Raw genomic sequence first — 27,019 nt, 5'->3', positions numbered from 1 at the left:
GAAATATTTAAAAACACAATGTAATGACTTTCAGTTTGCTTGCATCTCCCAGCCATATTATATTGATTACAACTTCCGAATAGGGTCATTTATTTCGCTTTATCTTCCAGCGACCCTCTTGACATTTCTTTTCAATGAATTATCTTTATTGGGTGAAATGGGCTTTAAACTCACACTCATAAAAGATAAGTAAATCATATGGGATTTAAGCACGCTTCTTTTTTTGTGCAGTCTGTATAGCTTTATCTGAATGCATGCCACTATGGGTTGCACTCACCATTAACAGATTAGCATTGAAAATGCCTGATAAGATCAAGAAATCCAAATAAAATGTAAAATATAGTACTTATATATATTAACGTCACATTTCTTACTGAATTAAGTAGAGCTCTTGGTTTGATAAGGCAAAGTGCGCCCAAAATGAAAGAATTCCGATATAAGAAAAAGGGAGAAAGCATCGGAAGCACTTCGTTTTCTTGCCAACGATAAAAGAATTCAATGAAGTTTCCGGGATGTCACAGCTTAAATCTTGCATTTTCCAAAAGTATTCGGAACGGCGATCGTATTTACAAGTCAGAAAGAAACCACAAAGTTCAATATGCTGTAACCAGAAGCATATAGCCTCTGATTCTAGCGACTATAAATGTTATCAGTCGCGTGGAAAACTGAGAGATACTTTGGGTCCTGACAGTCTTGTTCAGTAATTTTTTTCGCAGCCGTCCATTGGTGCAGATAATCCAGTCACATGTTAATCTTGAAGTAGAGATTGCCGGCTATCTGCACTGGGCTCCCAGCACGCAAGCGTTTTCCAATCTCGAGGAGCGTGAAAATATGCATCTTGAATGCTAAACGCCCATTAGTTTCAATCGCAATGAGATAGCGTCGCCCATTCGGCAAAAGATTCATTGATAAATTTACGAGCGTCGCGCATCGGATGCACTGGTCATTTAAATCCAACTGGGACACTTTCCTCGCTTCTCGACCTTCGAGCGGCAAGTTTATTGGGGTCTTTTCCACAGCCCCTTTCTGACCTGACCCCTGACAAATGACGGAAAACATATTTTCATTTCCCACCCATGCGATCCACCCAGTACTTTCACGCTATTCATGTGAGCCTTTCGATTGGAGCGATAGCCTTTCTGAACCCACAAAGTTCAGCTTGATGGACCGTGTTAATCGCATAGTCTCAGGCCTGCACTGTGGGAAATTCCCAGTTAGCAGCTAAATAAGTGGTTTGTTTTACTAGATACAAATAGGAGAAATGCAAGTCTTAAGGGACGAATCGTTTCAATCGTTTAATCTCAATAATTTGTTAAGGCCCGAATGAATAGATTTTTAATGCTTACCTTAACCATCAGTTTGGTTTAGCTGAAATTATTAATTATAAAGCTGTAATTGCAGCCAATTCGTTATGACTATTGCAAATATTCTGTAATTGCTGTGTACTGTGGCATTCAGGCGGCAGTCTGCTTAGACTTTTTGCACGTTGGCTGGATGGTTTAAGAGGAGTGGGGTTCACTATGAGGAGCCTTCGAGGACTGAAGACCGGCGATGAAGTCGCTGAAGTACCGAAGATCCATACGTACCGTCGATGGAGAGAGTGGCCGGGTGAAAAGTGGAAAGAGTGGGGACCAGGCTATCGGGCAACAGCATCTGGCTACGTGTGTGAATGGCCTTTTGGCCGTTTGCACTTCTTTTCCCGCCATAAGTCTCTATAATCCATTTCTACACACCAGCGGGGCTGAAGATCCAACAAAAAAAAACACGAGCTGCTGCGCTAAGTGCACTTAAAAGCAACGAAAATTATTTAAATGCAGCGTTAAAGTTGTTTACAATTCAATAAACAAACGCAAACACACACGGAATTTGGTTAGACCCTGCCCCAAAAGTGGCGACAACTGGAGATACAGATACAGATACAGATACAGATATAGATACAGATACAGATACAGATACAAACATAAATAGATATGATACGCCGCACAAAAAGTTAGCACTCAGTGACTTTGAGCCCAAGTTGGCTGATCTCTGAATACTCTTTATACGTAGATATGAGAAAGTATCTGAAACTGTTTACGAGATAGCTCTGACAAATAATGTAGATTTGCTGAATAATTTCTGAGGTAATAGTATCTAATAGCCTTAAGCTATAGATTGATACAATACAGATAGTATCAGCAAGTTATGAAGTAATAATATTAGTCTTGGCACTCCGAAGAGAACAAATACCCAGCTGCCGAAGGGCATTACCTTGAAAGTCTCTCACCGTTAAGAGCTTAAGATCACTCGACTCCATGAGATAATTGTGCGCTAAACTCTGAAGACAAAGATACACAGGCAAGTGGAGATACAAAGTGCGGAAAGTGGTTAGCACAAGGTGGCAAAGTAACTAGATGTGGTTATTGTTTATAAGGCAACAGCACCCGAAGTTGTTGGCCAATATGTGGATTGCCCTGAGCGCGGCAATTAATACACGGTGTAACCGTTGTTGCAGAAGAATTCTACGTGGGCCTATATCTGCCGTGCTACCTTGAATAGCGAATGTATCTGTATCTGTATCTGTATCTGTATCTGGGCATCTATGCAATGTACCTGTATCTGCCACAGCGACATAGTTATCTGCGTGGTGCGTTCTATTTACGGTAAAGTGTTCGGATACAAAGCTGCAAGGTTGTCGCCGCTTCACCCAATTGGCCAAATAAAGTCTTTTGTCCGTTATCCAGAACGAGAGTCGATCGGCTGGTTGGTTGGCTGGCTGGCTGGCTCAAGTTGCCTTATAGACGGACATAATGGTCGGGCCAACTCATTAGCCTGACCCCGTTCTCCATGCCTTGCCGCTTTCGGGATCCTTGTGGCACATTATATCTAGTTCAGACTCTCGGCCAAGCGCAAAGTGAAATCGGCGGTGTCGAATTAACACACATTAAACTGTTTCCCAGCCAGATTGGCACGAGGATAATTCCCATATGATATGACTCTTAGTTTCCTTTGGCTTTAGATTCGAATTCACAATTTACGGAATCTATTTGGTTGAAAGATTAACTTTAAGCTCGCCAATCAGGTGAACGTTATCACTGAGACCAGACGCGTATAAATACATTTGTATATTATTAGAGCTATTTGTAATTGTTTTTCTGAATGATTTGGATTATAATGTTTAAAAATCCACTTTGAACCGGCATAGAGTATTGATGTTATAATTTTACTGATATGCTGCTGGGTTTGTTGATCAACAGATGAACATTTAAAAAACCTTAGGGCAAGCTAATGTCAAGCAAACATTTTCGTAACACATTTAGTAACCGAATCTCGAAGATAGCATTTCAAAAGTCGCCCCTTGAACTATTTTTAGCCAGTATTTTTCTCCGGTAGCCCACCAACATCGATCGTAGCCATTGCGGCATGGGAAGATCACTTGAGGAGTTCACTTGGGGTCTCCATCCGCAGAGACTTCCCTCGGTTCTCCGTTTCTCCAGTTCTCCAGTTCTCCAGACCTCCAGTAAGTGGGCTGCTTGGGTCTGGTCTGGGCAATCCATCTATTGCATAAACTCAAATAAACTACTGTCAGCTGCAGCTGAGATCGCATCGATCGCCAGTTTCTCGGCCTTTTTGTTGTGGTTATGAAATGGCAAAAACGGCGGCAGGCAATGAGTACTGTAATTGATTTCAAATATTTATGCCGCACGTGCACCGCGACAAAACACTGCAACTTCGATGGGTATTTATCACTTAGAAGCTGTGTGCTGTACAAAGTTTTAAGACAGTTAAAATATATGGCACATTAACTATTTCTGTGCTAAATGTTATCTAGGGCATATCTCAGTTAATAGATCATGTTATTTCATATTTTATATATATATATTTTTTGTAGTAGTATTAACCACTATAGTGGCCATTTATCTTTCCTCTGCACTCGGATACTTTAGCATTTTCATTTGTTTGGCCGAACCGCCTTAATTGCCGCTTGATTGCGGAGTTTCGAGTGCTGGGGTAGCTATAAGATATCCATCGCAGATCGGAGATAGTCGATCACCGATCGCAGATCGCAGATCAGCTGGCTATAGGGGACCTCAGGAAAACGGAAGTGTCAATGTGTAAAAAAGGTGCTGGGAAACCGCACACACGCGCAGTTGGGTACGGAGAAATGGAAAATTGGATAGGGAAAATGGTAAATTGAAAATGGGAAATTGAAAATGGTAAATCGCTCAATGGACAAAACAAACGCCGGGTCTGTCACGTGTGCAAGGGTTTCTATTCGGCTTTTCCCAGTTTTCCCCGACCTCCGGAGGGCGCACACATGTTTAGCGCCGACACGCCCTCTCCCTCGCCGTTGCCCACTTTTCCCAATTTCTCCCCGACTTCTGCCTCACCCTCATATCATTCCCTGACGATCCGATACGATCCGATACGATTCGTTCGTTTCGGTTCCTTTAACGCCGCCTGACTTCGCAAGTGAGTTGGCTGTTTTGCTCTTCACTGTTTTCTGTTGTTCGAATCGAAGGGAATGGTACCCCCTTTTGTTTACCTCGCGACAGTGACACTGCCCCTCAAAAGTCAGTCTCAGTCAGCGGAAGTTGGGCTTAAAGTTGAGCCACTAAAGGGTTTTCGTGGACCTTAAAAATTTCAATATTGCTGCGGCGTAAACTGGAGTAATGCAAACCAGAGTTGATTAGATCAGCTAAAATTGGAGTGATCTCTTAGGAAAATAAACAATGTTTTCGCTGACGGGAAGACTTTAGAAATGCATATAAACAAAGATCAAAGAAATTAGCAATGGGATCTCGTTTCCTACAAATTTGTTTTCGGATGAGGATGCAGCATCACTTTTGAAGGAAGTCTAGTTCAGCTGTTTGCAAAAATTTTATTTTATTTAGTAATACTATATTACATTTTAAAGGGAATATATTTTTAAAATATAATTTACTCAATTTTAAATTTAAATTTTATCGTAACTTTCATGCCGCCCTAGAGCAGCACAAATCATCTCATTTTGGCCGTTCCATTTGACTTTTGCTGACATTAAATGCCATATAAACCCCATTTATGCAGCTGTCCTTGGGCATCTATAGCACACACATCTAGTGGGCACTCACTTTTCTGCAGCAGTGTGGACTTAATTCATTCAGGAGGAGAAATATGTGGCAGGAAGCATGCGCAGCTTCACACGAGCCCCGCACCCACATCATTCACAAAACTGAACTGGAGAAGGCCTACAAATCGCAGTGGGATCGAAACAAATATACTCGTACGCACAAGAAGTGCAGTCATACACATCCTGCGATGTGAGCACATGTGTTCAGCGGATGACTCGGAAGTCGGGGCTCAAGGGAGGCGGTAATTTTCGAAAATGTTATTTTTAAAACATTATTTTTATTGCGGCTGCTGCACGCGACGTCCAAGTCGAAGGTAATTCAAGACGGGTCTCCCTGGACAAACTCAATTTAGCATTCAAGGCGCGAACCAACAGAAGGTTTCCATTCCATACCATACCATACCATACCATACCATTTCAGTTTATTGTATTGTATTGTATTGTATGGTATTGTGCCTTCTTCGTGTCTCCTTTTTTCCCTGAATTTCGGTTTCAAGACATGTGTGCGGAAAATTGCTTTTCGATCTATCCTTTCCGATTGAGACATTGAACCGCTTTCAAATTACAAATCGAAAAAGCGAAAATCGAAAAACCGAAGAACCGAACAATCGCATTTGTTCGTTTGGCGCCTGGTCGCATGTTTTGATTTTTTTCAATTGACTCGCATTGATTTTGATCACTTTAGAGGCTGGCATTGTGTGCGGTCGGGGGTTTTGATCTCTATAAGGTCCACTGAACACCCCAACAATGCCATCGCATTCCGGACTGACGCGTGCTCCAAAAACTTATAAATTAATATTACGTAAGCCAGAACGCTTAAATTCACTTAAATTCACTTAAATTCATTTGGCAATGGGGAAAATGTATAAGTTTATCAGAACACATCAATTTGTTTACATGAAAATAATCTTTAAATACTTATACTTAATACTTTAGATACTTATTGACAATTGCTCGACTTTTTGGTATAAAAATAAATAGTGTTCCGCATTGCCATAGTGGGAAATATATTTACAAGTGAAGATAGGTCTCTCATTTTTCGGAAATTTCGTTATACATTGACTCACTTACGAGTATGTGAAATGCAAATGAAATCTACGAGGCGCCCCCGTCAGAATGGAACTCTTGAAGAATGGGGAACCTATTTGAGCTTGTGTCATTTCTGTTCGTCTGTCCATAAATTAATATTAATTATATTCAAAGGCGAGCGAGAGAATGATCGAATCGACGCCGTTCGATGAATGCCAATGATGTCAGCACTGAGCACACATATGAGATACAAAGATTCGAGAATGGAAAGATACTCATTTCAGGTTTTCAGAGCGCAAGAGAACTCGACCTAATGCACTCAGCGCCGCATTTCGTTTGGGTTTTTGCCACTAAAATCTTAACGTATTTGCCTCACTTTGTAATGAAATGCAGCTGCCTATTTGTGTAGTTTAAATCTTTTTTAAATAAGTACGTTGCAAATGCCGCCAGAAACAACAGCTTGCAAACTTCCAAAGACCCGCTTCATTCAGTCGTTTAAAACCCTCCCGTTTGTTGAGAGACACTTGGAAAAATAGGCTACACTTGTAATATTCGGAATAATATTTTAAGGCCAAGTCCTCACAGTTTTGTTGTGGGTAAACCTATGCCCTTTGGAATGAAATGTTATATGAACTATTATAGAAATTGGAAATTGCTTCGTGAACTCTGTTTGCGCTTTACACGCCATCTAGGCCCATGACTTTCTGCGCAGTGTACTTACTCGCCCATTCATAGGAAGTTCTTCTGTGGGTCGTCCCCTCTCGAGTTGGACGCATCTGTGGCATTTTTGCTTTAGTGAAGCATCAAATTGTTGCATGTGGGCTGTGCAGGTCGGTCGATGAAGGGGGCGGATCGCGAAAAGGGGTGGCAAAAGGGGGCGGGGCGGTGAATGGGTGGCTTAATCAACTCTCAAGTGTTTGATTTGGACCGTTTGCGGCGTGCCGTCTGTAGCATCCGTTAAAGTTTGCTACACTTGCGAAAAATATGTGCCCCTCTTACTTTGATACTTTCCTATACCAAATGGCTATGAAATATCTTCAAATAATATGGCAAAAATTATAATATTGCTTCTCAAGTATAATCTGTGAAATATTAATCCAATAATAAAATTAGGATGTACACTATTTAAGATACTTGCATCTGGCAGAATGCATTTTCCTTGTAAATGACTTCCGAATTATTGCCAACTTATGCCAGTGCACTTATTCACTTTCCGTTTTATTATGCTCAATTTTAATGAAGACCCATTTGGTGCACCCTGGGGTTAAAGCAGCCGACCATCGACCATCGCCCATCAACCATCGAGTAGTGGGCACCCTTTTCCATTCTTCTGCTTTCAGTTCGCCGCACTTCCGCATTCAATGCTAATGACAGCTGTCAATGTGCGTGCCTTGGTGAACTGCTGCTCCTGGAGGAGAACGAACCACTGGCACCATCAGAACCATCAGAACCACCGACTCTCCCGATTCCAGAGCCACGGGGATGATGGATAGATCGAGGGTGCGGGCGGTGCTGTTCCATTAGGAGGGTGGCCAAATGCCGAATGCCGAATGGCGAATGGCAAGTAGGGAGGTTTTATCGGCAAGAATTTCAAGGGTCCAATTAAATGTGTTGAAGGAATGGCATCGCATTTAAAGTGGGGGCATCGGGAACTCATCGAAAGATCGTTAAAACAGGGTTCGAGTGCTAAGAGATGATCAGACAAATTGTTGCAACTTTCATATTGAAAATCAACGGCTAACATTTCCGGATAAGATAGCTATTAAGTAAAGGGCTCAGCTCCCACAATTTTAGTTGTGATATCTGAATTGATAACCAAATGTATTGATATTATATAGAATTTGCTTTCCATACATTTAATTGAAGTATTTTTTGCCCCTAATATACAAAAGATACTTTATGCCGAGTCTCTGCCCCATATTAACCCCCCTTTTTGCATTTCAGTGTCAGCTTGATCGTCGGAGCCCCCAAATTCGACACATCCCGCTATCAACAGGGCGTGACCGAGGCAGGAGGCGTGTTCAAATGCAGCCTGAACGACGACGACTGCAAATTGGTGCCATTCGACTCGAAAGGTAATTTGATCGAGGCAGAAGGAACATAGGAGTATAAGTATACCTTAATTCAGGGGTAGCCCTGTCGAGTCTGAGTGTGTTGGCACCTCTTGGGTAGACGGGAGTTCCTAAGCGCAAGAGTTGGCGCCAATCTGCGCGAGCAACTGGCGCCAGGGAAGCAGAAATCGCAATTAGTTTATTTATGGCCTACACGCATGCGCAATCCTTTAGTATGCAAAATGCGAAGAATGCTGTGGAAAAAAACATACAAAAAATATACAAAACAAATGGGAAATGCGCAGAGTTGCAATAATATATTTTTAGAGAATTGCCGGGAAATCATAAAACGGAAATGATAAACTCACTCGCATGCACTTCCTCCTGTCGCCCCAAAGATTTTGCATATTCTTCGCATTACATTAAGTTCTTTGCCTTCAGCGTTTGTCTGCCATAAATATGCACAATTCGATTGTGCAACGCAAATCGGGGGGAAATGTAGGAAATAAAAGGAAGAGGTAAACACCTTGGTAAACGCCCCATCAGACTGCTGACTCGATAATGGGTGTTGGATGTTTCATGTGGGGGTGTGTCCCATACTCATACCCATCTCCTCATACCGCTAAAATAATATATAAATCTCTGCTCAAACTCATGCTTAATGTGGCTAAAATAAAACCAAAAGGAGTCAACAGGTGCTTCATTCAGCTCGCAGGTTCGTTGTGTTTGCTCATCTACTAAAGTGATTCTGCGTGATTCATCGCGCAGTGTTATTCATTCATTAGTTGTTCCATCTTATTCACCATTTTATTTCATTTATCTGTTCATAAATACAACGAAAGGAAATGAAATCGTTTGTATTTCCGGTGAATGTCTAATGTGTAACGAAATGATGCGTTTGAATTTCCTAAAAATTTCAGTGATTGAACATGACAAATCCAGTGAAGTCATTTGGACTGCTAATCCTTTATAAAAATGGCATTTCACATATCCGTAACTGTGCATTTTTGAGATGACGACAGTTTCAACAAACCTAGTTTATTTTTATTTCCGCAATTCCTCATCCATCCATCACCTCTAATTAGCATTTTTGATGGATTCACTCCTGGGCCTTTTATCCCTCATTAGTTGTATAGCCATCAGCCCAGAATTTGTACACCTCGCACACTCCATAATTGTTTAAGCCCATATTGCAATTTATACGTACATACACACATAGCACCTCACATCACAATTCCCCTGGAAATTGTGCCATAAATCAGTGACAAGGGAAGTGACCATCATCATTATCCACGTTGTTCTCAAGTGTTTTGTGTTCTCAGTGTGGCTTAATTAGTGTGTGCCTTTCTCCCTCCTTGAAAATGCATATTAATTTCACTAAATTGTTCATTTCCGTCCACATTTTGCCAGAATTATTTTCGTTCTGCTCAGAGATCTTAATCTTTACCCGCTTCTTTCGTACTTTTGAAAATTAGGTTTATTATCTTTTCCCTCGTTTTTGCTGCCTTGCAATTTTGATTTGCGAAACAAAGTGTGCGTTATTTATTTGACGAGTTAATAATACGAATTTCTCGTTTTCACATCAGGCAACAATCGCAATGTGGACAAGGAGATCGTCGACAGGAAATCCTATCAATGGTTGGGCGCCACTGTGGCCACCGGTCGGGATAGCGACTTGGTTGTGGTAAGTGTAAAGTCTATTAGTAATAGAAATAATAAGTAATATTTCTGTAGGCAATCAAAGCCAGACATACTTTCATTTTTATGTTTTTAAAGCACGTCTGAGGTCATTGATTTTATTTTAGTTTTACGATTACCTAATGACCTTTTGTGTGCCCTAAAAATAGTTAATAACCCACCGATAACTCCTATTATCGCCCATTAAAAGCCCGGTTTATGGGGCACACAATGTGAGTCAATGTGAGGACTAAGCTGAAAGATACTTTCATTTTCCGCAGACCACCAGACGACCTACATACTAACTAAAAAAAGAACGAAAACCACTGGAAAACCCAGTCCGATTTTAGTGTTCACCGATGATGGCATCATCGTAGCTCGTTAAAATGTCAAATTGCATTGAAAGTGCAAGGGAATTGATGGCATTCGCCCACCTCGACGCGTAACTGACACCTTTTCCATTTCCATCATGTGCCAAGAAAATCTCTGAGGAAAATTACCTTTTTTATGGCTGTCTATCGGTTTTCCGTTAGATATCAGTGGGTGTTACGGAAAGAAGACTGTGTTCTCAATGGGGTTTGGGATTTGGTTTTGGTTTTCGATTTGGTTTTTGGTTTGGTTTTCGATTTCTGTGATTTTGTCATCACTGCGGTTCACCGGTGGATTGCGTCAAGTAAGCCACAATAGAAAACCAAGACAGATGGAAAACTACAATAAGATACCAATGCTCAGATACAGTGCTTCGTTGCTGCACAGTGAGAAATCTTCAAGTTAATTCATGAAAATATTTGACCTATTCATTTTGATAATACTCTCATTTGCGCAATTGACTTCTGTATAATTTATAGCATATTTTATTTGAAAGCACTTTATTTATAAAAATGAAATATATCTGTTTCTGTTTTGCCAGTGCCTTTGTTGCTTTGTTGCCTTAGTGGCAGAGTGCTTGTGTGATTTTCTACTTTTGGAACTCGGACTCTTTAAGGTGTGCCACGTCTCGCAACTTTTGTTAATTGCGTTGGCGTTGGCTTCTTTTGTTGGCCGCTTGTTGACCGCCCACCCAGCATAAACATTTGATTTTCACTTTAGTTCTCAATTAACTTTGATTTGGCCCATTTGATTTTGGCCCTGGCGCACCAAGAACCGTTAGCATTGATGGCCAGTACGCCCTTTGTTTCCTCTCTTTTGTTGCCCTTGTTGTTGCGGCCAGGTCAGGTCATTTCCGCCAAATGGGAAATGGGAACCTGGAACCTGGAACTTCGATACTTGGGAACTGGGTCTGCGACTGCGACTGGGACTGGTAATGGCCTTCAAACGCCCATTGCCGGATGAGCAGCCATCGATTGGTTTTCGCTGCCCCAAGTACTAACCAAGTCGCTGAGTTCACGTGTGCTGTAGTTAAGGAATTATATCATCAGGCAGATTTAAATTCATTAATTTTCACAATTTATTAAGGGGCTCCATCAAATTGTTGTAACTCATCTAATTTCAGAATTGCGGTAGACACATTTGCAATTAACTAATGAAATATCTTATTTTGAGCTACTTAAGATACCTTGGAGTTCTTTCAAGACAAATGGCAGTCGAAATCGCTTTGAAATCGCCAAGTACCTCGAAGTGACCTTTAGCCTGGCTCATTCTTTTTGGCCATGTCAACCATTTCCATTTCCATTTCCAATTCCATTCTTTAAAACCAAATTGTTTTGTCGTGTTGCCGGCTTATTTCCTCAGCAGCTTAACATATTTTAAACGATTTTTGTGGCTGGCTTTGTTTGAGCTTTCTTTTCGCTTGGCTTTAGTAGTTTTGAGGTCTCTGTCTGTATTTGGGCTTTTGTTTTTTGGCCGATTTTTCTGTGTATTTGTTGTTCATGTGGTTTATTGCCCATGTTTGGAGCAGAGTGCATACCAAAACGCCAGCGATAAATTTTTGAGACATTAAACTGCACTTTTGCAGACGCCGTCGGTTCTTCCTGTTTGTTGCTATTGTCGTTTTTCTTGTGGGAGCAACAATAAAAAGAAAAAATCGAAAAAGAAAACAACATCTGAAGTCAAAAGTGAACACGTTTGACATGGTCGACATGCAGACGTTACCATTGCGAATGCCCAAGAATATCTGGGGGCCCCCGAGCCAGATGCAGATGCAGATGCCAAATCGGCTAGGCCCAAGGCAGCTCCGGTCTGAGGATCCTCTGATCCCCTGATCCCCTGCTTCGCTGATGTCCTCCTACTCCGCGTTTACTATATATAACGATTATATCTGTGTGCGAGTGCCCTGGCCATATTGGAGTTCAATAGCGCTGCAATTTCGCAGATCGTGTCGATGATCATGTCGCAATCGAAGCACTGCAAACCCAACAGCATCTCTCCAGGAACTGGTTAACCTAAGGCCGACTTTGAATTACCTAACCACATGTTCATGCCTATATACCTATATTACTTATTTATTAATATATTTGGCAATAACTGCTCTCTGTATGAAGTGCTACAATTGAAATAATTGAAATAATTCAAAAAGGTTCCCTAAATGATGCAACAATATTCCTTGAATCAGAAAGCCCAACTGATGCAGCTATAGTAGTAAGATTTTCCCATAAATAAACATTTCAATATGCGAAAAAAAACCTTTTCGCTGCCTACTTTTAGACACTTATATTTTGTGATTTTTGTGGCACCCACCAAATCACCGGAGTGCCCCAAGTACACCCACCAATTTTCGATCACTGGCCATGCAGAACCAAAAAACGTAGCAAAACGAGACTGAAGAGACGGCTATATGGGCGGAGAGAGAGACGCAGCGATGCGAGCGAGTCCACAGTGATGTCACCTTGGTGTTGTTGCGCCGCTGATTGCGGATCATGGTCATTGTGGGCGGTGGCGGTGGCGATGGCGATGGCCACCCCGCCCACTTGGCGACAAGCTGTTGATTGGGGCCACAATCGGAGTGTGATCTCATACCAATGTTTGTGCTGGGCTACAGCATCCAATTGTTGCCTGATCCTTGGCCCAAATTGACAGCAATTAATGGTGACCCAATTTTATTAAAACGTTTACAATCGCTCGGTTAATGTGTTTCTTAAACAGTTTTTGGGTTAACCGCAGACAAGGAATATTGTTTACCAAGTTAAATAAAAACCCTGCAAAAGAATGTATAAATATTGCTTACTCAAAGTTCAATAAACCGAGTTCGTAGCTAGCTTTCTTGTTTGAAATGAGTCAGTCATAAAAAAGGCATCTGAAAATGGTAGCGATTTTGTATATATAGGCTAGGCCACTCTTGGCCAAAACCTATATTCATAACCATAATTTTTGATTTCAGTGGAATGAAGAGCAACCTGGGACCTGTTTCATTCGGGATCCATTCTCCACCGGCCACTCCTCATTTGCATATCTAACTATTTTACCGCGAACCGCAAACTGTGTTTGCCCGCTCAGTTCGCTAAAGAATCCGTCTGCCGGCCAACTGATAATAAAGTTTTTAATAGGAAATTGCTATTAACTTATTGATCATGGCATGGACAATGGTCCACGCGGGCAATTGCTGGGAATTTCAATTGAATTGTTCCACGCTCCCCCGAGTGCCCAGCGGCAACTCGATTGTCTGTCCCGGCTCGCAGGGTCTTGTTTTTATTATTATTTAGCCATTTCTTATGCACACACTGGGAGAAACAGCTGGTTTTTCCATTTGACCATTTGATTATGCGCCTTTCGCCTTACTGTGGACAATACTCCTTAAAATTCCCAACTGCGAGTGGAAAACTACAGAACCCATGAGATGTGCTCCTGGTTTTGGTGTTCTAGGCATTTGATGTAATGTGGGTTCAGTTTTCCCCAAGTGTAGGGTTAGGTGGACTGTGATTTTTTAGGTATTTTCCTTGGTTGCCTGCTCCTGCGCCTGCTTGCATAATATGGCCTGGCCCATAGATTTGTGATTCAATGGGGCATTTGAATGGTTCGGCCTCTCCAGCCGCTGCCATCCGATATCCGATCAGCATGCATTTTTGGCGATAGCGCGTCATTTTGAGTTTATGTCAGAGTTGCCAAAAGGAGGAAGATGGGGGAGGTGGATGGGCGGAAAAGCGACAGATACAGTGAGCCACTGGTTGCCATAAATGGCACAATATGTATAAATTTGTAAAAGTAATTGCACTGCGGAGACAATGGCCAGGCCTAAGATCTTGACGCTGATGTTGATGCCGCCTGCCTTCTGCCTTCTGCCTCCGTCTTCACTGGCTGTTCCTGCCCCATACCCAATGTCTCATGCCTCATGCCTCATGCCCCATGCCACAAACTCCGCAAGCCGCTGACCATATTTGGATCGGCACTGCGACAGAGATGGCTGAGACCTCGAGTCTCGTGCGTGTTTTATGTCCAACTGCCAGCCATTTATACATTATAAAACTATATAAACACACAGATCGGATGGGATGCGAAGCGATCCAATGCGACGAGGTTAACTCACTCCCCAAGCACAGTGTGTCCAGTAACTGGGAAAAGTGCAGAAATTGATGTAGGTATTTAGAGACGAGAAGCTGGATGAAACCTAATAGGAACCACAGATACAGTAAAAAAATATAAATTCCAATGTAGAATGCTATTTTAATATTTCCATATTAATATTAAATTATATACGGAATTTTAGTGCCACTAAAATTCAAATATTGCGGCATGTAACTGATTTAAGTACTCAAAGTTCTTGCTTAAAACCAAAGAAATCTTAAAGTATCAAGTATCAAAATCAAGGATTAAAGAACCTTTTCATAGAACTGTGGTCCCACTGTGCCTGGGGATATGGGGTCTGTTAATTCGCTTTGGCCATTTTAGGAGGGCCACCACTCCATGCCTTTGCCGTTTCTGCCATGGCCTGCCATTGTCTCACATCTTCACCAAATAATTTCCATGCCTGCCCCGACTCCTTCACCTGCACCGGAAAAAAACATACTAATATATCAAAATTAATATAAATGAATAATTTTATTAAATGCAGTAAATATTATGATGGGGAATTCAACCATAGGAATAATATTTTAGTTCTCATACGTAGAGAGTGGGAGGATTTCGAAAGTACCACCCAAATTCATTAGTTTAGAGACCTATGCAAAATATGTGCACCTATATCTTAGTGGTAAGCTATCACACATGCACTCCATCTCCAATGATTTTCCCCATTTCCCATTGCAGGCCTGTGCACCGCGCTATGTGTTCCACACGATGACGCCATCGAGGGCGTTCCGCATTGATCCTGTGGGCACCTGCTTCACCTCGCGCGACTTCGAGCACTTCTACGAGGTCTCCCCCTGCCGGACAAGTGAGTATCGATCCGGGATTAAGATTAACCCACACCAATGGGCCCAATTCGACCTCCGATTCGGTGTGATTCGGTGTGATTCTGTAATTCGAGCGGCAGGGAATCCCTTGAAAAGCGAAATTCAAACTGTCAGTCTCTGGCCATTTTTTTGGTAATACTCGAGCGTATCGAATAACGGCTACTTTAGGGAAAGTGGAAAACGGCAAGAGTGCCCTACAACAATTTAGTTGGTCGGAACATGTTGCAGCATGAGAGTCGATTGTAACGTACTCAAATATTTTTGAAAGACTTTCTAAAATATTGGTACTTTTCTGCACTGAGCTGGCAAATTGGTAAATACTTGTACTTGTAAGTTAAGAAAAAATGAATCCATAGCTTCAATGTTTGGATTACCAACGTTTACTATTCGATCGTGAACGAAAAATATAGCTCCTTTTAAGAATGCAGCTGTTTGAAAGTGGAGTTTTCGATGTTCGCTCATTTTTCTAACACAACTTAGCGCTAGTGACTAATTTGACGTCATTTGGAGGCATAAACCAGCAGCATATCAAATAGTAAACCTTTGCAACTCAGAAAATCTCCACCCATCTGGATGGACTGAAAGATTTATGCGACTTGACAGCCGACAAATGCGCACGGACGAAAACTTGGAAAAAAACATATCCATTCTGTGTAGTTTTGTAGTGCCGGTGTTTGTAATTCTAAAAATATTTAATTCGATGTTTTGTAGTTTTATTTCCTTCGTTGTGATGCATTTGTTTTTCTGGCTTTTACCTCACATTACTTTCCCTTCCCTGCCTTTCTATTTTATTATTTTTACGCTTTTTTCCCTTGATTCTGGGACAGCCTGCCAAATTTGTTTGGTTAGTCATCGCTTTATACCGACTATATCTAGGTCTATATAAATGGCCATATGCTATATACATGTGCCAGCACACATGGGGCATTCGCGTCCTCCTCCTCCGCAAAGTTTCGATGAGGTGTGATTATTTTTAGCAGCGTCTCGCAGATGCAAAGCATTCAACTGGCGTGTATATATGCATATATTTTTCGGATCTTTAAGGAGATATATCCGTATATATATCCGTGTGTGACTGTGTGTATGAGTCTTTCTATATGGGGGCTAGCATATGGCCATTAGTCGGGGTTGTGACTCTTGAACTAGTTTATCATACGGAAGAATTTTCAGTTTTAATGCTTATTTGCTTAGTAATTGTACAGTGCATTCCCTTAACTGTCTGTGTCAATTGCGTCTCCAGAAAACTGAGTCATCAGATGTTTCATACTTAAATATTTGGTCCGTAGAATTCTGGGAATGGGTTGCAACTGCTCATCGCACACGTTTTGTAATAGTCACTTTTTACAGGGCTTGTTCTTTAAAAAAAATACAACATATTATTTGCAGTGTGTTGTGGGAAAAGCTGAATAAAATTCACATTGACCTAGAATTTCTAAAGCTGAAAAAGGCTTAATTGAGCAATATCCATGAAAGATTTTAGCTGGAGTTATAGTCTTAATGTACAGTAGTAACATAAGACTACAATAAAGTATTCAAATGAACCGCATTTATGTAGAGCATTTAATAAGCTTGTTTAATATGCTATAGTTTGTTTTACATTTTTATGATCACCCTACTGGCTATATTTATTTGAACCAGTTGCACGAGCTCACATGAGGCGATTGCTCAATCCGCGGCCAATATGGCCAGCCAAGGGCGATTTATGGATTCTAAACACACACGAATGGGCCAACTCGATTCCCAGCGGCGTTATTTTTTTTTTGTTGCGTTATTAATGCTGTTGTTGTGAAATGATTAGCAGCAACATCAGCAGCAGCAGCAACTCATCCTGACAGTCGGTTAAGCACATTCCGACATCACTGAAAGCAATAAATACCAACTTAACGCACAAAATGCCAAACTAAATAGTTAAAGGAAACACAGGGCAAGAGCAATACAAAAGGAAGGGTAAATCAAAGTACAAAACAATCGAGTCGATTCGAGTCCAGTCGAGTGACCAAGCCAAGTTGAAATGTCGGCGAAGGAGCGGAGTTCTCGGCGTGCCCTTGCTAAAAACTAATTGTAATTCAAGACGGGGCGATTTTATTATGGGAATTACTACAACTGCGAAGACAATGCCATGGGTATGCTCACGTACGAGGACCTGTGTGCGTTACGATTATACAAAAAAAAAAAAAAAAAAAAATTAAAAAGAAAAAGAAAAAGAAAAAAAGAGGTAAAAGAGTTGACTTATGCGATTGCCGGTGCCAGCAGCAACATGTTGCTGCCGTCGCTGCTGTCGCTGAGCTCAAATTGAAACACTTCGAGACAAATTGTTATCGTTTAATTTGATCAAACGCACGATCTGCCTGTTGATTTCTCTGTTGTTTTTGCTCCAAGTCCCCCCTTTTAGCTGGAGGCCTGGCTTTTAGCCGCGCATGCGACATCAGGTTGTTGGTGTTGCGGGAAATACCCTTCCCTGGTACAGGATACTACTGATTTGGCAAAGGAATGGCAAGCACATTGGATCGCTTGCATTTAGGGTAGTGCACTAATGGGCGACATAGTAAAATGCCCACCCGGGGGCGCCACAACTTCCACATTGTGCAACAGAATAGCAGTAATAGGGTATCCTAGCACTCGACTTCCTGCCGTCTTATTTCTTGTTGATCTTTTTGCTGATGTTACGTGATTTCGTATTTGGTAGCAAGGCAACATTCGCCAGACACTTTGCCGGACAAACAAACGAACAAACAAACAAACAAAAGGCGGGGCCAACAAAAGGATGTGTGACTGTGCATGGGGATGTGGATGTGGATGTGGCTATGTGTGCGGATGCCGTCTCCACTTTGGGCCTCGGCTTGATCTTTTTGTTTGCCGCTCAGCAGTTGGGGCTGCCTTTATTGTTGTGTTTTCATTTCAATGTCCATCGCTGTGGCAGGCAAAGATCTTGCCCCAAAGGCGCGCTCTAATCCTTTTATGTTGTTCCAACTCGCTTGTCCAACTCTCGTCCAGCGTCTGACAAATAGCAGCGCAATTTATTGCATTGCATCGGTAATTATTTGCAATTTATTGTCCCACACACCGTTCCCCTTTTTCGGAAAAAAATGCCCCGTGGCCCTGCGAACATTTATGATGAAATCGCACAATGCCTAAATGGTCAACTGCGTGTGACTGGCATTCCCCCAGCCCCAGCCCCAGCCTCCCATTTTTTGCCCAATCACTCACTTATGCGATGCATTTCCATCTCTCGTTGCAGACAACTGGGGTTATCATCGCCAGGGCTCGTGTCAGGCTGGATTCAGTGCAGCGATCAACGGGGTAAGTACTCATTGGGTATAACCTGCATACCCTATCAAAGAAGAAATCCATGCATGGCCGAAGATTTTGTACAATTGTGTTTGGCCGATGTGATGTAATAGTAAATTATAGCCTTCATACCAAAAATAAAATATTCAAATAAGTAACTTTTTTTTAAACAACTAACCGCTTGGTTTTATCAGTATATATCAGTACTTTATGTGGGCACGAATCTTTAGTTAAATTTCACGATTTGAGTGTAACATAACTTTCGATTAATTTCAAGAGTATCCCAAGTTCGGCAACTGACCAAATCCGATCTCTAGATCTTCACAGCGTTCCCTTTTCCTCTCTTTTTTTGGGCTTCATTGAGTTATTATATGCATGGAATGATTCGGATAAGACAGACGGATGGACGGACGTGGGCACGTTTAGTTGGCACCTCGTTGGGATCGTGGCATAACATTTGCATTCACAATTGCATCCCCAGCATTCGATTTGACTATGATACACACATATGCGCATATAACTAGCTACATACATATATTTGTAACCTCTTTTCTCCCGTTGCAGAATGGCTCGCGTTTGTTCATTGGCGCACCTGGCAGTTGGTATTGGCAAGGTAAGTGCACGTTTTTCCCACATGTACCGTGTACCGTTGTTCTACTTCTTATTTATTTATTTATTTATCCGTACCTCAATACCTTTTGTCTCTTGAGACGAGTTACTTTACTGTATGTATTTTGATGTTGCTGCTATTCGTAGTATTCCGTGTCTCAATGAGGCGACCGAAACTGATCCAATCTTTTTAGACATAGCTAGAACTATAAGTAATATCCTTAAACCCTAGACGATCCCAAAACACGAACACACACAAACACACACGTAGTCTGGTTTGATATTTGAATTTCGTTATACCCGTTTTCAATTAGCATTGTCATCGTCTTTCCCCTAGCTATGAAGCCCACGAAAGTATTGAATTTTGATTGCCTTCCGATGTACAAAATCAAAGTGACTGCATTAACATAGTATCCCCTAGTTTAGTTAATCTTACTCTTACTTATTCGTACGTTTTTCATTTTTTATCTTTAGAAAGTCCGTAACCTAAGTAACTTTCACAGAGATACGAAATCAATTGGATAATATCGAAATAATATGGGCTTAGTTATATGTTTGTACCGTAATACCCATTTTCCAAATGGAACTTATGTTCTCGTCTCTAACACTCGATCCGTAGATCTAGAGGGCTATAATAAATATGCATCTGTAGAAGATGGAATGCCAAAATGATCTGTATCTAAGATGTGTCTAAAGTGCATGTCGTATTGTAGTGTCGTAGCTTTAGCTAGATGATAATAATTTTTTTCGTATAAGTCAATGCAATATTATATGAAAATTTACCTTTTTTGTAATATGGTACTGGCTTATAAATTGTTTTTTTAAGAAACGATTAGTGTGCAGCTGAGAAATCTTATTCTTTAAATATATCAAGTTTTTCAAAAAACATAACTAAACTTTAGTTACTAAAGTTTTAGTTACGTACAATCAATTTACTTTGGGTAAAATTATTAAGTGCACACATATCATTATTATTATGTATATTGTGTTGTCGAGTTGTTGTCCTCCAATTCGTTTAACCCCAATTGGCCTAACGTCGCACTGTTGTTGCTCCCAGAAGCTAACCAGAAATTGTACCCATGTACCTTCGAAAGTTACTTTAAATCAAAATTGTTTTGCTAACTCCGATATCATCTACAACTCGACAGCAAGAGTCAGCATTATATCCGAAATCGTTTTACTGTTAATCGTAATTTAATGTATACTTAACCCAATTAAAGTTAGCCGCATTTACTGTACCGTATTTGATACACGATTTCTACTTTAACTGTAACTGTAATCGTATCTATAACAGTAACTGTAACTGTACCTGTACCGTATAACGCGTCATGTTCTTCCTGATCTGATTAATCAAAATTATGTTCTCTCTTTCTCTTTATATTTTTTTGCTCCTTACTCCACCTTCTGTCTCACTCTACACTCAATCAATATCCCGTTTTTCGGGGCAAAATGCATGCGATTTTGTACCGAAATTGATATGAAAATGCGAAATGCATTCTGTACCGATTCCAAAAAACCGAACCGCACCACTCGATCACCCGAACCCGTAAACCAATACCGAATCCCAATCAACGACTATTGTTGCTATTTAAAAAACTCCCGATATACCGAAAACAAAAACCATAAAAAGGACAAACCTACTCGATACCGCCCGATGCCGAGTTTCCATTTAAGCCGCCTCTTTATCAGCCCTTCGGCACTGGAGGTAATAATAATAAAAACGCAAAAATAAAAAATTAAACCATAAATACCAACAGCTACTATACTTCTTACCCACTGCCTCAAAACTCAAAACACAAACTCAACCGAAACTGTACCTACGAACATTAACCCAGCTCAAAAAAGTACCTAAACACAAATACCCACCCACTTATGCATTCACGGTGTCTGATAATCAAAAATAAAATACCATATCAACCTCATGAAAGCTCTTTCCAACATCAATCATTCATACAAGAAAACATCCTGGGCAATCCATCGAAATAAAACAAACTCTATAGATTTGTGCGATGGCTTGCAGTAGATCGCTAAAAGGAAGCTTCGCTTTTTAATTTCTGTGGTTCCATGCGGTCAAAAGAGATACTTATAGTACGTATCGCATTGCTGAAATCGGCTTAAATAAAATCGGTGGTTGCCTTAACAGCTTTATTCTCTTTGGGGAACTGAGGCAAAAGAGAAGTTATTTTTATTTAATTGTTCTTGCTTGGGAAACTATGGCAAAAAATAAGTTATTTTTATTTAATTTTTTATTGTTTAAGCAAAATAATAGCAAAATAATTTCTCTTTCACCTAACTATGGGGTTTTCCTAAAGGGGTGGCAAAGGAGTCACGGAACGGCAAAAAGAGATTATATGGTCATTGGGACCGTAATTAAATATTCATTTAAAAGCTATATGAAAGTATGCAAGATATTTTTATAATTGAGGGGTTCGTTACTTCGGAGAACGTTTAAAGTAAATGATTTATAAAAAATGACCGTGATGTTTAATAAACCCAGTTTAAATAAATGACTATTTCCAATGTTCCAGTGTAATCATGGAAATATTATAAATTATATATTTAAGAAGAACAAAGTACTTATTATTTCTCTTTGCTGCCTGACTTCCCCGTCCCTTTTGTCTAGCCCCAAAGCGGCTTAGCTTATAATTGCAGTGCATGTAGCTTATATCTGGTTTTGACTGTACTAACTAGGAATGCTGACTAACCGTAATCTCCGCACGTTCTCCGAGCATGTTTCTGTTTGTAGTGCCCTCTGTAATCACACATATGCACACGTAATCATCCAAAACCGTAGCGTAGTATCTTGTGGCTGGAAGTAATTTAAAAAAGATCCATGTGCCATCTTACCATGTGCCCATCATTGTTGATTTCGTTGTTTTTTTTGTTGCTCAGCATGCCCATAGCCATTTAGCGGCAACAGTTGCGGTCACAAAACTAGCATATGATGTTGGATAACGATTAAGACCAGCAGAAATGATCTTTTATCAAACCGCATTATAAAAATGTATACCCATAGATATTGGTATTTAATAGTGCATTGGAATTTAAAAGTTAATATTCTATTATTTTGACCGCAACTGAAGCCAAACCCACTCACCTTAAAACACCAAAGATATAGAAGAGCTATCTTCCTCGGTGAATAACCAGTGTATTTTCCGCTGATTCACAGGTATGGCCAGCTCCCACGATGTGACCAGGCCGGAGAACCAGGTGTTCTCCACCTCGGAGAGTGCCTCGGTGAATGATGATTCCTATTTAGGCTACTCGATGGTCACCGGTGATTTCGATGGTGATCGCAGCGAGGATGTGGCCATTGGAATGCCCCGAGGTGGTAATCTCGTGGGAAGGATCGTCGTCAATCGCTGGAACATGGCGAACATCTTCAATATAACGGGTCGTCAGATTGGCGAGTACTTTGGCTACTCCTTGGCCACCAGCGATGTGGATGGCGACGGCCTGGATGATCTGCTTATCGGTGCTCCCATGTACACGGATCCCAACAACGTGGAGGGCAAATACGATGTGGGCAGGGTGTACATCCTGCTACAGGGAGGTCCCACCGAGGAGAAGCGCTGGACCACGGAGCACATTCGCGATGGCTACCACAGCAAGGGAAGATTCGGCCTGGCCCTGACCACCTTGGGCGATGTGAATGGCGATGGCTATGGAGACTTCGCCGTAGGTGCTCCCTACGATGGACCCGAGGGTCGTGGAGTGGTTTACATCTTCCATGGCTCGCCGATGGGTCCATTGGCCAAGCCGTCGCAGATCATCAAGTCCGAGCAGTTGGTGGAGGGTGCTCCCTATCCGCGAACATTTGGCTTCGCCCTGTCCGGCGGTCTCGACATGGACGGCAATACCTATCCAGATCTCGCCGTGGGCGCCTACAGCTCCGACCAGGTGTTCATCTTTAAGTCCCGACCTGTGGCCGCCGTCAATGCCGAAACCAGCTTCGCCACCAACTCGAAGTTGATCAGTCTGGACGACAGGAGCTGCCAGCTGCTGAGGGATCAGAAGAAGGTGCCCTGTATGCTCCTTACCACCTGCTGGAGCTACACGGGTCGCTATCTGCCCGAGCAACTGGACTTTGATGTGTCCTGGCTGCTGGACGCCAAGAAGTTGCCCAATCCCCGCATGTTCTTCCTTAGGGATGAAGGCAAGAACATCAGGAATCAGACGATCCGCTTGAACTATGGCCAGAAGTACTGCCTTAATGAGACCGTATACCTGCTAGACAAGGTGCAGGACAAGCTGACGCCTCTGGAGGTGGAAGCCCGCTACAATCTGCGCAGTAGTCGTCCCTTGGACCCGATGGTTCGTCATAGGAGGAGCATCCTTGAGCCGGTGATTGATCAGAACCGTGAGATCGTCCTGCGGGATGCCATCAACATTCAGAAGAACTGTGGGCCCGACAACATTTGCGAGCCAGATCTCAAGCTGAAAGTCAGGTAGGTCAAAGGGTACAACCTCCTCCAGATGTTCTTGGTAGTAATATCTGTATTGTTTGCGAAACAGCACTGTGGACAAGTATCTTTTCGGCTCGCCCGAACCGCTGGTCATTGAGGTCCTTATCTCGAACACCAATGAGGATGCCTTCGAGGCTGCCTTCTACATGGTTACCCCGCCGGATCTTCAGTACAGGAAGCTGCAGCAGCTGGGTGAGAAGAAGGACACGCCCATTACCTGCTCGCCGCCCACGCCGGAGAACAACCACACACTCAAGTGCGACATTGGAAACCCGTTGGAGTCTGGAAAAATTGTAAGTTTTTCATTTTGTACACCCATGGCAACCCAACCAATGCAAATCTTTATATTTGTTATAGGCACACTTCAAGATCAGTTTAGTGCCGGAGGAGAAGTACGGTAGCTCGTCAAGCTACGACTTCTACTGGGAGGCCAATTCCACGAACCTGGAGAAACACGGCTCCGACTACGACAACAAGATCCGCCAGAGCGTGGGCATCTGGGTGGACACCGATCTGGACATCAAGGGCACCTCCCTGCCGGACTACCAGCTGTACAAGGCCGACGACTACAAGGAGTTGAAGAATGCCACCAAGGAGGACGATATTGGACCCCAGGTGGTGCACATCTACGAGATCCGCAACAATCGTCCCTCGATCATCGAGGAGGCGGAGGTCTTCATCCATCTGCCCTACGAGACAATCGTCGGGGACCCTTTGATGTACCTGCTGAATCAACCAGAGACCGGGGGCAAGATCCAGTGTGACGATGTGGCATTCAATGAGTACAATCTGCAGCTGGACGAGAAGCTGCTGAAGAAGTCATATCTGCAGGCCCAGGGTGCCATTTCGAATTCGGTCCAGGCCTCTGGCCTATCGTCCAGCTCCTCGGCTGCCGGCGGTGCCAGTGTTCACATCGAGAAGGCCCGCGGTGAAGAGTTCGTAAGAGGAGTCTTGGTCAGCAATAGCTCCGATGCGGGTGACAAATTGAGTCCCAAGCAAGTGGAGCAACGGCGGCAGGAGGACACATTGGAGGCGCTTGGAGATGCATCCTTCGTGCACCGCGATCGCGCCAGCCAGGCGGTCCAGGAACCACAAGTCAATCAAACCAGCTTCTCTACATACATGACCAGCAGCTCCTCCGCCGGTTCGGGTGCTCCATCGGCCCAACTGCGTGGCCACAGCACCCAGGGTCACATCCAGATGGCCGGACCAGTTCACCACACGAGCAGCTCCTCCTCCTCCAACTACCGTTATCAACCAGCACAGCAGCGCCATCAGGAACTCCTTTTGGCCGGTTCCGGAGGATCTGGACTTGGGTCTCCGGTTACCTTCAACGACAAATCGCAATTTGGTGGCCGTAACAACAACTTCCATACCGGTACTCTGGATTTGGGCACCCTAAACCGAGGCAATGTGGACAGCGAGCTGTACAGGAGTCAGGGTCAATACCAGAATCCCAGCCAGAGTCTGGGCCAAAGTCAGGGTCAGTTCCAGGCCAATGCCAACCAGGGACACTATCAGGGGCAAAACCAGGCCCAGTTCCAGGCTCGCAATCCGGGCTACCAGGGACAGACATCCTATCAGGGACAGACGCAGTACAGTGGCCAACCCGGTGGCTATCAGACCCACCATGTGACTTACTCCTCGGGCAGCAAACCCTACTATGGCCGCGAGAATGAGGACTTCTACGACGAGGACAACCTGCAGCAGGCAACGCCTGGACACTGGAGCAGCAGCAGTAGCTCCAGCTCGAGTTCCGGCACACGCCGCCTGCGGAGATCCAACGATAAGGATGGGGAGGCGGAGAAGCCGCAACAGATTGACCTGAACTCACCCTGCCAGTCGGCCAGGTGCAAGAGCATCCGCTGTGTGGTAACTAATCTGGGCACCGAGGACGGCGACGCCGCCTTCGTGGCCATCCGGGCACGCATGGTGGCCAAGACGATGGAGAAGCTAGCCTCCAACGTGCCACTCAATGTGTCCACCCTGGCGGTGGCCAATGTCACTCTGCTGCCCTTCATCGGAGCGCCCAAGGATGCCATCGTGAAGACGCACGAGATCTTCTACAAGGCGGAACCGGAACCGCTCCAGGTGCCCGATGTGGTGCCTCTGTGGGTCGTCGTCCTGGCCGCCTGTGCCGGAGCCCTCATCTTCTTGCTGCTTGTCTGGCTGCTCTACAAGGTGAGTTATTAACGTCTTTTCTCTCGGGGATTCCAATATGGCTGTGAGATAAAAATGTCACAGAAAATATGTATAAAAAAAGTTGTAGCTAAACGGTAGATCACTTCCTACCCAGATTAGATTCTTTTTTGATTCCATAGAATGCATTTTTTGGTATTTTTTGGTAAGTAATTAAATATCATATTCTTTTACCCCTACAGTGCGGCTTCTTCAACCGCAACCGGCCAACGGATCATTCACAGGAGCGGCAGCCACTGAGGGATGGATACCACGGCGACCAGCCCCTGTAGAGTGCCAGGATGTCCTCCCAAACCTCCAGGTCCTCCAGTTTGGCGAAAGCAGCGATCGTAGCAACAAAACTAACACAGCCACGAAATACTTCTAACATCGCACTAAAACCAAACCAAAACGTACTAAAAACAACGAAACGGCTCTAAGACGTACTAAAATCGAGCGCTTAGTCGAGTTTTAAACCATGCGATGTCGACACGGGAGGTGCCAGTGGACAATCCCCTCTATATAAGATATAACTATTTGCGGGATCAGCCTGCTGCTTGGAAAACACGAGGGAGAACATTGTTAGAAAACAACACATTTAAACTTGCCTAGTCACGACATGAAGAACTTTCTAATGCGTAAAGGTTTTGAAACTTTAACAAACACTTATTTTTTTTGTAATAATTTGTAGACTTTTGGGTTTTTGTTCTTTGCAAAAATGTTGCGGAAAGTTGCACAAGTGCTATATTAATCTGTACTAAGAAAGCGAAATGAACCTAGGCTAAGTGAGTGAATGACTGAAATGGATCCAATGAATGAATGAGCACTGATTGAATGTGAGTGATAGCCAATATGGAAATATCGAAGTTATAAGTTCTGAATGGAGAAGAAGGGCAGAATGTAGAGCCGAGAGCTGCCCAATACTGCCACGCCCCCTGCAGCCCAGGCATGAAAAGTAATACAGAGAAAATCCACAGTTATTAGGTGCTACTCTAATTCTTTTTGAATCGCTTAAAATTATTCGGAGTTTGCCTAGTGCAGGGCCCATTTATGGACAATTGTTTGCCAAACTTAAAGTTTGCCGGTTGGATGAAAAGTTACAACGCCAAAATGTGTTGAAAAATGCAAAAGAAATTATTAAAAACATTAAAAAATTATTGAATAATCTATGTAATTCTTGAATGTAAACTCTGTGTAAATACTAAAAATGAAAAAAAAGGAAAGGAAGAAGAAGGAGATCAGTTGAATCGTTATATTTAAATTAATATTGCATTTATTTCCAAATTACAGTGGGAGAAGCGCTGA

General features: G+C 42.7%; 1 protein-coding gene across 5 annotated transcripts in view; it reads left to right on the top strand.

Moving 5' to 3' along the window:
- Window positions 1–26,953, top strand: part of LOC6550025 (integrin alpha-PS2) — a 30,397-nt gene extending 3,444 nt beyond the window's left edge. For 4 of the 5 annotated variants that reach the window (XM_026981674.1, XM_015155337.2, XM_001977455.3 and 1 more), the window contains exons 3-12: window positions 8,066–8,196; window positions 9,759–9,856; window positions 15,028–15,154; window positions 18,412–18,473; window positions 19,026–19,074; window positions 20,701–20,775; window positions 22,240–23,518; window positions 23,586–23,829; window positions 23,894–25,717; window positions 25,918–26,953. In XM_026981674.1, the coding sequence (XP_026837475.1) occupies window positions 8,066–8,196; window positions 9,759–9,856; window positions 15,028–15,154; window positions 18,412–18,473; window positions 19,026–19,074; window positions 20,701–20,775; window positions 22,240–23,518; window positions 23,586–23,829; window positions 23,894–25,717; window positions 25,918–26,007 (3,979 nt within the window). In that variant the 3' untranslated portion in view covers window positions 26,008–26,953. The remainder of the gene's footprint in view (window positions 1–8,065; window positions 8,197–9,758; window positions 9,857–15,027; window positions 15,155–18,411; window positions 18,474–19,025; window positions 19,075–20,700; window positions 20,776–22,239; window positions 23,519–23,585; window positions 23,830–23,893; window positions 25,718–25,917) is intronic. The other variant, XM_015155336.2, reaches the window with a different exon arrangement.
- Window positions 26,954–27,019: the final 66 nt, after the last annotated feature.

The sequence above is a fragment of the Drosophila erecta genome, unplaced genomic scaffold (assembly GCF_003286155.1).
Source record: "Drosophila erecta strain 14021-0224.00,06,07 unplaced genomic scaffold, DereRS2 tig00000126-arrow-pilon, whole genome shotgun sequence".
NCBI classification, from domain to species: Eukaryota; Metazoa; Arthropoda; class Insecta; order Diptera; family Drosophilidae; genus Drosophila; species Drosophila erecta.
Note: the sequence above shows the minus strand (reverse complement) of the source record. Positions and strands in the feature narration are given on the sequence as shown.